The following is a 12,200-nucleotide window of genomic DNA, read 5'->3' as shown; positions in this document are numbered from 1 at the left end:
AGGAAGGATATTATTAAGCTGGAAAGAGTGCAGAAAAGATTTACTAGGATGTTGCCGGGACTTGATGGTTTGAGTTATAAGGAGAGGCTGGATAGACTGGGACTTTTTTCCTTGGAGCGTAGGAGGCTTAGGGGTGATCTTGTAGAGGTCTATAAAATAATTTATTGGATAAACATATGGATGATAATGGCATAGTGTAGGTTAGATGGCTTTTGTTTCGGTGCAACATCGTGGGCCGAAGGGCCTGTACTGCGCTGTATTGTTCTATGTTCTATGTTCTATGTTCATACAAATAATTTATGTGTGTAGTGAGAATATGAGGCCTCAGTACAGATCCCACTCTGAATATTTACCCTTCTCTGTCTCCTTTACCAATTAGCCACCCGGGTCAAAAGGGTCATTCCATCGTGTGAACAATCTTCTATATGGAACCTATGGAAAATCTGGAAATCCATATAAACAACACATAAATATGCTCTTCTCTATCACACTCCTGAACGCTGGCTTTTTCTAACCAGGTCATGTTTGCCAGCTATGATGTGGGAGACAATGGAGCAGAATATTCTTAATGAGTTATACACACTTTACCAAAAGCAAATACTGCGGGTGCTGGAAATGTGAAATAAAAACAGAAAATACTGGATAAGCTCAGGAGTTCTGGCAATATCTGTGGAGAGAAACTTGATTTAATGTTTCAAGTCCGTATGTTTCTTCCTCAGGAAAAAATCTTATTTTGTTTTCTTGCAGGCAGACTAATCTGTTTGAATCAGGAGCACTGGTGAATATCCAACAGCCATTAATACAGACAGACAGTGGTGCTGTTTTGGTAGCTGCAGACTGTAAGGTGAGTGGATCTTTTTGTGTCAGGTAAATATGTTGAAGATCCATTACAGGAATCAATCTGTAATATATGATTTCAATGACACATGGTTGAATCATGTGAAGTAGAATTCTCCCTCATTCTTGTCAGGTCATGGGCGCGATTCTCCACTCCATCGATTAAGTGCCAACGCCGTCGAGGTTCACGACGGCGCGAAACGGCCCCGATCTCAACCGATTCAAGGCTCGAAAATGGGCTAGGATCGGGGCTGCGAGAAACTCGGGGCGTGTCGCTAAAGCAGCGTTGTCAGCGCGCGCCGGGCATCTCTGGGCCGGAGAATAGCGGGTGTAGCGGAGAATCGCCATTTTGGGTGTCCCGGGCGATTCTCCGGCCTGCGCCGCGCAGAACTCGACGGGGCCGTTCCCGCCGCGGGAGGGCGTCGGACCGGCGTCGCAGGGAAAATTGTCGCGCCAGGCGATTCTCCAAACCGGCGCGGGAGTGGAGAATTGCGCCCCATGTCTTTCATCAGCAGGAGAATATTTTCATCTCTTCATTTGACAAAAAAGAGTAAATAGTTTGTTACAGGCTAGGTTTCTGCCTCACTGCATAAATCTAGTGCCGTTATCCAGAGAATACAATAGGATCTCGACAATGCAAAAAGAGGTCATTCGGCCCATTGAGTCTGCTCATCCCTCTGAAAGATCACTGTACCTCAGCCCATTGCCCTGCCCTGTCTCCATACCCTCACTTAACCTGCACTTGCGCATCTTTGGACTGTGGAGGAAACGGGAGAACCCGGAGGAAACCCACGCAGACACAGGAAGAGCATGCAAACTCCACACAGTCACCCAAGACTGGAATTGAACCCTGGTCCCTGGCACTGTGAGGCAGCAATGCTAACCACTGTGCCACCATGTCACTATTGTTACATCAGCACACTGTTCCAAAGGTATTGTTGGCATTCGCTTGTAAATTAATGTCATTCCCTTCCCTTTATGAGGAACTGATCATTGGCATTTGCTGAATTTGTGAGCAATTTCAGCTTGCTCCTTTCCAGGAACCATCTGTTTGAGTAGCAAAGAACAATACAGCACAGGACATGCCCTTTGGCCCTCCAAGCCTATACCGGTCATGATACTAATCTTGGCCAAAACCCTCAGCACTTAGACATAGATTATTGACATAGAATTTAGAGTGCAAAAGGAGGCCATTTGGCCCATCGAGTCTGCACAGACTCTTGGAAAGAACAACCCACACCGCCACCCTATCCCCGTAACCCAGTAACCAACCCCACCTAATCTTTGTGGACACTAAGGGCAATTTATCATGGCCAATCCACCTAATCTGCACATCTTTAGACTGTGGGAGGAAACCGGAGCACCCGGAGGAAACCCACGCAGACACAGGGAGAATGTGCAGACTCCGCACAGACAGTGACCCAAGCCGGGAATCAAACCTGGGACCCTGGAGCTGCGAAGCAACTGTGCTAGCTACTGTACTGCCCAGCACTTCTTTGCGCCGTACCCCTCTATACCCATCCTATCCATGTATTTGTCAAGATGCCTTTTGAATGCCATTAATGTATCTGCTTCCACAACCTCCCCTGGCAACGCGTTCCAGGCACCCTCTGTGTAAAAATCCTGCCTCGCATATCTCCTCTAAACTTTGCCCCATGGACCTTAAACCTATGCTCCCTAGTGACTGACCCCTCCACCCTGGGAAAGAATGCCTGCCCATCCACTCTATCCATGCCCCTCATAATCTTGCAGACCTCTACCAGGTCACCCCTCAACCTCCGTCGTTCAAATGAAAACAGTCCGAGTCTATTCAGCCTCTTCACATAGCTAACACCCTCCAGACCAGGCAACATCCTGGTAAACCTCTTCTGTACCCTCTCCAAAGCCTCCACATCCTTCTCGTAGTGTGGTGTGGTAACCAGAATTGTGCGCAACATTCCAAGTGCGGCCTTACCAAGGCTCTGTACAACTGGAGCATGACTTGCCAGTTTTTATACTGGATGCCCCGTCCAATGAAGGCAAGCATTCCGTATGCTTTCTTGACTACCTTGTCCACTTGTGTTGCCGCTTTCAAAGATCTGTGGACCTGCACGCCCAGATCTCTCTGAATGTCTATATTCCTAATAGTTTTGCCATTTACGGAATATTTCCCCTCTATATTTCCCCTTGTCTTAAGTGGGTCGATGCAGACTCGATGGGCCGAATGGCCTCCTTCTGCACGGTATGTTCTATGTTAGACCTATCAAAATTCTTTACCTCACATTTGTCTGGATTAAACGCCATTTGCCATTTCCCTGCCCAAGTCTCCAACCTATCTATATCCTGCTGTATCCTCTGACAATCCTCGACACTATCTGCCACTCCACCAACCTTGGTGTCATCCGCGAACTTACTGATCAGACCGGCTACATTTTCCTCCAAATCGTTTATGTACACTACAAACAACAGAGGTCCCTGTGGAACATCACTAGTCACAGCCTTCCATTCAGGAAAACACCCTTCTATTGCTACCCTGTGCCTTCTGTGACCGAGTCAGTTCTGTATCCATCTTACCACCTCACCTCTGATCCTGTGTGACTTCACGTTTTGTACCAGTCTGCCATGAGGCACCTTGTCAAAGGCTTTACTGAAGTCCATGTTCCACCGCCCTCCCCTCATCAATCATCTTTGTCACCTCAAAAAACTTGCATCAAGTTAGTGAGGAACGACCTCCCCTTCACAAAACCATGCTGTCTATCTCTAATGAGTCCATTTGTTTCCAAATGGGTCTCAATCTTGTCGTTGAGAATTCTCTCCAATACTTTACCTACTACCGACGTGAGGCTCACCGGCCTATAGTTTCCAGGATTATCCCTGCTACCTTTCTTGAACAGCGATACCACATTAGCTATTCTCCAGTCCGCTGGGATCTCAATGAGGATACAAAGATGTCAGTCAAGGACCCAGCAATTTCTTCCCTTGCTTGCCTCAGTATTCTGGGGTAAATCCCATTCGGCCCAGGATACCTATCTACCTTAATATCTTTTAAAAGACCCAGTACCTCCTTTTTAATGTCAACATGACCCAAACTGTCAACAAACCCGACCCAAGAATCATCTTCCACAAAGTCCTTTTCTTTGGTGAACACTGATGCAAAGTACTCATTTAGTACCTCGGCCATTTCCTTTGGCTCAACACGTAGATTCCCCCCACTGTCCTTAAGGGGTCCAATCCTATCCCTGGCCACCCTCTTGCTTTTTACATATGAATAAAAAGCTTTGGGATTCACCTTAATCCTACTTGCCAACAAATTTTCATGACGCCTCCTAGCCCTCCTAATTTTCAGCTTGAGTACCTTCCTACTTTCTTTATACTCCTCAATTATTTTGATGGTCCCCACCCTTCTTGACAGTAAAAAAGCCTCCTTTTTCTTTTTGACGAGTTTCACAAAATCCCTCATTATCCAAGGCCCCCTAAACTTCCCATACTTATCCTTCGTTCTCTCAGGAACGTGACTTTCCCGAATCCTAATCAACTGTCATTTGACAGACTCGCCCATGTCCGATGTTGATTTACAGCCAGATTCTTCAATTCCTGTCTAATGTATCGGAATTTGCCTTTCCCCAGTTTAGCACCTTAACGCATGGATTACCTCATCCCTATCCAAAAGTACCCTAAAACTTACAGAATTGTTCCACTACTGAAACCTCAACCAACTGACCAGGCTCATTTCCCAATACCAGATGCAGTACTGCCCCTTCTCCGAGATTACAGTTGGGGGGCCTGCAATAAATGCCCAACATTGTGATTGCCCACTTCCTGTTCCTGAACTCTACTCAGAATGCCTCATTGTATGAGCCCGCAGAGGTGTCCTGCAGGTTTATCAGACTGATTCCAGGGATGGCGGGACTGTCATGTGAGGAGAGATTGACTAGGTTAGGGTTGTTCTCGCTGGAGTTCAGAAGAATGAGGGGGGGATCTCATAGGGACTTATAAAATTCTAACAGGACGAGACAGGGTAGATGCAGGGAAGATGTTCCCAATGGTGGGTGTGTCCAGAACCAGGGTTCACAGTCTGAGGATTCAGGGCAAACTATTTCGGACAGAGATGAAGAGATATTTCTTCACCCAAAGAGTGGTGAGCCTGTGGAGTTCATTCCCGCAGGAAGTAGTTGATGCTAAAACATTGAATATATTCAAGAGGCAGCTAGATATAGCACTTGGGGTGAATGTGATCAAAGGCTATGGGGAGAAAGCAGGATTAGGCTATTGAGTTGGATGATCAGTCATGATTGTGATAAATGGTGGAGGAGGCTCCAATCTTCTATGTATCTAGTACGGCTATAATATTCTCCTTAACAAGTAATGCTACTACCCCACACCTTTTACATCTCCCTCTATCCATCCTGAAGTATCTGTATCCTCCAACGTTCAGCTGCCAATCCTGCCCTTCCTTTGACCATGTTTCTGTGATAGCTACAACATCATAATTCCAAGCACTAATAAGTGCCCTAAGTTACGGAACATAGTACAGCACAGCACAGTACAGGCCCTTTGGCCCATAATGTTTTGCCGACCATTTATCCTAATCTAAGATCAACCCAACCCCTTCAATTTAATGCTGTCCATGTGCCTATCCAAGACACCTTAAATGTCCCTCATGACTCTGACTCCACCACCTCTGCTGGCAGTGCATTCCACGCACCCACCAGTCTCTGTTTAAAGAACCTACCTCTGACATTTCCTTATACCTTCCTCCAAACACCTTAACATTATGTCCCCTCGTGACAGCCATTTCCGCCCTGGGGAAAAGTCTCTGGCTATCCACTCTATCCATGCCTCTCATCACCTTGTACACCTCTATCATGTCACCTCTCTTCCTTCTTCGCTCCAGTGAGAAAAGCCCTAGGTCCCTCAACCTTTCTTCATTAGACATGCCCTCCAGGCAGCATACTGGTAAATCTCCTCTGTACCCTCTCCAAAGTTCATCTGCCTTACCTGCTATACTTCTGGCGTTGAAACAAATACCCTTTAAACCAATGCGTTTGAGCAGACAGGGTGATGTTCTTCTCTTATTTTTGTTCTCTATTTCCCCTTCAGTTCTTGCACCTTCTAAGCTAACGCTCTGATTCCCACTCCCCGTGCCATACTAGTTTAAATCCTCCTGAGTGACTCTGGCAAACCGTCCAGCCAGGATACTGGTGCCCCTCCAGTTTAGATGCAACCCGTCCTTCTTGTACAGGTCCCACCTGCCCCGGAAGAGATCCCAGTGGTCGAGAAATCTGAAACCCTCCCTCCTACACCAACAGCTCAGCCATGTATTTAGTTGCACTATCCTCCTATTTCTAGCCTCACTGGCACGTGGCACAGGGAGTAATCCTGAGATTACAACCCTAGAGGTCCTGCTTTTTAGCTTATGGCCTAACTCTCTGAACTCCTTCTGAAGTCAGTAAGAAGTCTTACAACACCAGGTTAAAGTCCAACAGGTTTGTTTCAAATCACTAGCTTTCAGAGCACTGCTCCTTCCTCAGGTGAATGAAGAGGTATGTTCCAGAAACATATATATAGACAAAGTCAAAGATGCAAGACAATGCTTTGAATGTGAGCATTTGCAGGTAATTAAGTCTTTACAGAGCCAGAGATAGGGGTAACCCCAGGTTAAAGAGGTGTGAATTGGATGAACGGACATCGCGCGACAATTGCCAGGCAGGAATGTAGGAATGTTCCCTTCCAGTTGGGGAACATTTCAGCAGTCAATGGCATTCAGCCTCTGATCTCCGGATAAGCATTCTCCAAGGCGGCCTTCAGGATGCGCGACAACGCAAAATCGCTGAGCAGAAACTTATAGCCAAGTTCTGCACACATGAGTACAGCCTCAACCAGGACCTTGGATTCATGTCGCATTATCATGACAAGGTCCCTCATGGTAGACTAGTACAAAAGGTGAAGTCACACGGGATCAGGGGTGAGCTGGCAAGGTGGATACAGAACTGGCTAGGCCATAGAAGGCAGAGAGTAGCAATGGAGGGATGCTTTTCTAATTGGAGGGCTGTGACCAGTGGTGTTCCACAGGGATCAGTGCTGGGACCTTTGCTCTTTGTAGTATATATAAATGATTTGGAGGAAAATGTAACTGGTCTGATTAGTAAGTTTGCAGACGACACAAAGGTTGGTGGAATTGCGGATAGCGATGAGGACTGTCTGAGGATACAGCAGGATTTAGATTGTCTGGAGACTTGGGCGGAGAGATGGCAGATGGAGTTTAATCCGGACAAATGTGAGGTAGTGCATTTTGGAAGGTCTAATGCAGGTAGGGAATATACAGTGAATGGTAGAACCCTCAAGAGTATTGAAAGTCAAAGAGATCTAGGAGTACAGGTCCACAGGTCATTGAAAGGGGCAACACAGGTGGAGAAGGTAGTCAAGAAGGCATACGGCATGCTTGCCTTCATTGGCCGGGGCATTGAGTATAAGAATTGGCAAGTCATGTTGCAGCTGTATAGAACCTTAGTTAGGCCACACTTGGAGTATAGTGTTCAATTCTGGTCGCCACACTACCAGAAGGATGTGGAGGCTTTAGAGAGGGTGCAGAAGAGATTTACCAGAATGTTGCCTGGTATGGAGGGCATAAGCTATGAGGAGCGATTGAATAAACTCGGTTTGTTCTCACTAGAACGAAGGAGGTTGAGGGGAGACCTGATAGAGGTCTACAAAATTATGAGGGGTATAGACAGAGTGGATAGTCAGAGGCTTTACCCCAGGGTAGAGGGGTCAATTACTAGGGGGCATAGGTTTAAGGTGAGAAGGGGCAAGGTTTAGAGTAGATGTACGAGGCAAGTTTTTTACGCAGAGGGTAGTGGGTGCCTGGAACTCGCTACCGGAGGAGGTTGTGGAAGCAGGGACGATAGGGACATTTAAGGGGCATCTTGACAAATATATGAATAGGATGGGAATAGAAGGATACGGACCCAGGAAGTGTAGAAGATTGTAGTTTAGTCGGGCAGCATGGTCGGCACGGGCTTGGAGGGCCGAAGGGCCTGTTCCTGTGCTGTACATTTCTTTGTTCTTTGTTCTTTGTTGTACATTCATCCCCCACCATCTGGCCTGGGCTTGTGAAATCCTACCAACTGTCCTGACTTTAGACAATTCACACCTCTTTAACCTGGGGTTACCCCTATCTCTGGATCTGTAAAGACTTAATTACCTGCAAATGCTCGCATTCGAAGCATTGTCTTGCATCTTTGACTTTGTCTATATGTATGTTTCTGGAACATACCACTTCATTCACCTGAGCAGTGCTCCGAAAGCTAGTGATTTGAAACAAACCTGTTGGACTTTAACCTGGTGTTGTAAGACTTCTTACTGTGCTCACCCCAGTCCAACGCCGGCATCTCCACATCCTTCTGAATTGGCAGTGCAGATGGCATGGATCTGGTTTAGATCACAAGGGCTACCGCAGTTCGACTCCAGGCTATGCCATTGTTAAAGTAGATTTGGGAGTTTGGACAGGGGGAGTCAGAACATTTTAAATCTGAGGTGGTCAGATTTTGGGAGTGACTGTTATTTTCTGCATCAAATTTATAACATGCTATTCTTGTAAGGTGATGGCCTGGATTGCTGATAAAATTCTGCCCAGAATGTCTGATATGTACAGGAATTTGGCGAGAGATATCCTGGCATCTCTGATACCTGTCACGGTCTTTGGATCAGTAGTGTGATCAATTCCACTTTATCTCTTTGTTTCAGGCTGAAACAAGCCAGGGTGATTTGGGTACACTGGCTAATGTCGTCAGCTCACTAGCAAACCTCAGCAAGGGAAAAGACAATTCACAGAGCCTGAGTGACCTTACAGCAATTGAAGCACTTAATAATGGAGATATCAGTGTCACAGATCTGCAGCAAGAGGACCAGTCTACCAATGAGATTACACGGTACACACAACTACCACTCAATGTGCCATCCATCAGCAACTTATTGGCTCCCCCTCTGAGTTCCCTGAATAAAGAGAGAGCAGAACATTGACTTCTCACCATTTCCACTAGAACTGATTTTGTGAGTCACTTACAATCAGTTCCATGGTAGTCTGTATTTTGGTTCCAGCAATGAGGAGGTTATTTCTGGAATTTTTTAGTGTTTGAGGTAAAAGCTGGAATAATTGCTGAGTCTTTGTAGCTTCAGTAAAATTGAAAATGATAAGCTGTCATATAGTGGGCAGCTTGTAATGCAGTGTTTCTCTCATGAAGAAGTGCCTTCTGTAACATTTATTAACAGTGTCCCAGTGTGCATGATTGCTATTGGAGGGTGTGCATAACTGATCGCAACAGGATCTTTACTATGATGTTTCCCACAGTCAAATAGCTTCCTGACACTGATTAAGTTTGAATGTGAAGGATGGACATTTGAGTGAGTTCACATTAACTGTCCCAGAAAAAAGATTAGTGGTAATGATAGTGCAGTTCCTGAGTTAGTGATGTTATGTATTTGTATTCATGGATGGCTATAACATAGAAAATATTACCCTGACTTTGCTTTAATTATATCAATGAGGCTATCCACATCGGTGACATTAAAAGTAAATCTGACAGCAGCTGCTGGTATCTGAAGATATTTGGTTAAATACAGAAAATTTGAAGTTGATGTCAGTGATACCCTGTACTCTCCCGTTCACAGAATCACAGAATTGTAACGATGCAGAAGAAGACCATTTAGCCCATCATATCAGCATCGTCTCTCCAAAAGAGGACCATGACTTAATATCATTCCCCTGCCTTTTCCCTGTACCTCTGCACATTGTTTCTATTCAAACAATCATCTAATGCCCTCTTGAATGTCTCAATTGAACCTGCACAATTCCAGTCAGTGCAATTCAGACTGAACCACTCGTTTTTCTCACATCACATTTGCTTCTTTTGCAAATCACTTTAAATCTGTGCCCTCTCGTTGTTGATCCTTTTACAAGTGGGATAGTAGAGTCCCTATCTACTCTTTCCAGCCCCCATGGTTTTGAACTTGGTAGTACTCTATGCCCCTATTAATACAGCCCAGTATTCTATCTGCTTTATTAACTACTCTCTCAACCTGTCCTGCCACCTTCAGTGTTCTCTGTACATTCACACCCAGGTCCCTCTGCTCTTGCACCCTCTTGTTTTATATTGACTCTCCATGCTCTTCCTATCAAATCCCCTCTTAGCCTCCTTCGCTTCAAGGAGAACAGTCCCAACCTCTCCGATCTACCCTCGTACCTGATATTTCTCATATGAGGAGAGATTGAATCGTTTAGGATTGTATTCACTGGAGTTCAGAAGAATGAGGGGAGATTTTATAGAAACCTATAAAATTCTAACGGGAGTAAACAGGGTCGATGCAGGAAGGATGTCCCCAATGGTGGGTGTGCCCAGAACCAGGGGGCACAGTCTGAGGATACGTGGTAGACCGTACAGGACAGGGATGAAGAGAAATTTCTTCACCTAGAGAGTGGTTGGCCTATGGAATTCGTTACCACAGGAAGTAGTTGAGGCCAAAACATTGAATGTTTTCAAGAAGCAGTTAGATAAAGCACCTAAGACGAAGGAGATCAAAGGATATCAGGGGAAAGCGGGATTAGGCATATTGAGTTGGAACGGTGGCCTCTTGCTTCTATTTTCTATGTTTCTCACCTATGGAACCATCCTTGTAAACCTCTTCTGCACTCTCTCCAATGTGTTCACATCCTTCCTATAGTGTGGCACCAGAACTGTACACAATATTCCAGCTGAGATCTAACTAGTGTCTTGTATAAGTTCAGCATAAGTGAGCCATTAGGCTCCCAGGTCGTTGCCTGGGAGATCTTGCCATGGCATCGTTTGGCACTGGTCCACACAAACATGGACAAGGCATAACGGTACCTGGGAGGTTCCCCCAGGCCATCGGAGGCCCCCGGATGGTCGGGCTCTGGGCAGAATAGTACCTGGCACTTTCACTCGCACCTGGGAACCATGGCACTGCCAGCCCGGCACCTTGGGCGATTGGGAGTCGTACACCCCGCAATATGCGCCAAAACAGCACCTTTATTTTGTGAGTTAAATCGTGCCCATTGACTCTTTCTGTTACTATTATCTCTTCTAAAAACTCCAGCAAGTTAGTTCAACATGATTTCCCCTTAAGAAATCTATGCTGGCTCTCCCTAACCAACCCACACTTTTCTATGTGACTACTAATTCTATCCCAAATCATTGTTCCTGGAAGCTTCACACCACTGATGTTAAACTGTCTGATCTGGAATTATTGGGCTTATCATAGAACCCCACAGTGCAGATGGAGGTCAATCGGCCCATCGGGTCTGCACCGACCCTCTGAAAGGGGCACCCCACCTAGTCCCACTCCCCCGTCTTATCCCCGTAACTTTACTTAACCTACAGATCCCTGGACACTAAGGGGCAATTTTATCATTGCCAATCCACCTTGTCTGCACATCTTTGGACTGTGGGAGGTAACCGGTGCACCCAGAGAAAACACGCGTGTAGACACAGGGAGAATATGCAAACTCTTTATCCTTACAATCTTTTTGAACAAGATGTAACATTTTCAATTCTCCAGTCCTCTGGTTGGGGAGATTATGGCCAGCGCCCCTGCAATTTCCATTCTCACTTCCTTCAATATCCTTGAATGTATTGCATCCGGTCCCGGTTCCTTGTCAACTTTAAGTACCAACATTTTATTCGACACTTCCTCCTTATCAATTTTGAAAAGAGTTTCCTCATCTGCCACCGTGCCCTTGTAGCATCTACCTGCTTGGTAAAGATGGATGAGGTGTATTCATTTAATACGTCATCCATGACCCCAACCTCCCAAGTGTAAATTTCCTTTTAGGTCCCTAATCGGTCCTACTCTTGCTTTTACCACCCTTTTACTTATTTATATGCCTGTCGGAGACTTTGGGATTCCCATCTCCCTTCCCGTCCAGGTCGCTCTGTATTTGTTTTGCATACCTTTCCCTTTTGAGGGAATATACCTTGACTGTCTCGACCATTTCTATTTTGAAGGTTCTGCTGCAAATTTCCCCACCAACCTATCATTCCTGTCTAACCGGCCCAACTCCGTTCTTGCCCCATTGAAGTCGACTCAACCCAGTGTTGCTCTTATTAGTCTTAGTTTATTTAGTTCTGATTACGTCACCTTTGCTCATGAGTCGCCAGGTATCTTTCTGATACCACCACGTGGTTCAAGCTCAAGTTATGATTAATAAGTCAGAACACCGCTTAGTAAGATTGAAATCAACGGTCATTTATTATATACAACAAGTAATGTTTACACAATAATCCTACTATCTATATAGAAACCTATCACTACTGGCCAATACTTAACTTTAGGAAGAGCCCACCAGGTCAGGGAAACAAATGGCTTAT

At 45.6% G+C, this 12,200-nt stretch overlaps 1 protein-coding gene across 5 annotated transcripts in view; it reads left to right on the top strand.

Moving 5' to 3' along the window:
- The window catches only part of nr2c2 (nuclear receptor subfamily 2, group C, member 2), a 618,321-nt gene that overhangs the window by 393,909 nt on the left and 212,212 nt on the right, over window positions 1-12,200 (top strand). For all 5 annotated transcript variants that reach the window (XM_072471978.1, XM_072471981.1, XM_072471979.1 and 2 more), the window contains 2 exons: window positions 748-844; window positions 8,563-8,747. In XM_072471978.1, the coding sequence (XP_072328079.1) occupies window positions 748-844; window positions 8,563-8,747 (282 nt within the window). The remainder of the gene's footprint in view (window positions 1-747; window positions 845-8,562; window positions 8,748-12,200) is intronic.

Source organism: Scyliorhinus torazame, chromosome 13, assembly GCF_047496885.1.
Source record: "Scyliorhinus torazame isolate Kashiwa2021f chromosome 13, sScyTor2.1, whole genome shotgun sequence".
Classification (NCBI taxonomy): Eukaryota; Metazoa; Chordata; class Chondrichthyes; order Carcharhiniformes; family Scyliorhinidae; genus Scyliorhinus; species Scyliorhinus torazame.
The sequence above is the reverse complement of the archived record's forward strand: the minus strand, read 5'-3'. Positions and strand labels throughout refer to the sequence as shown.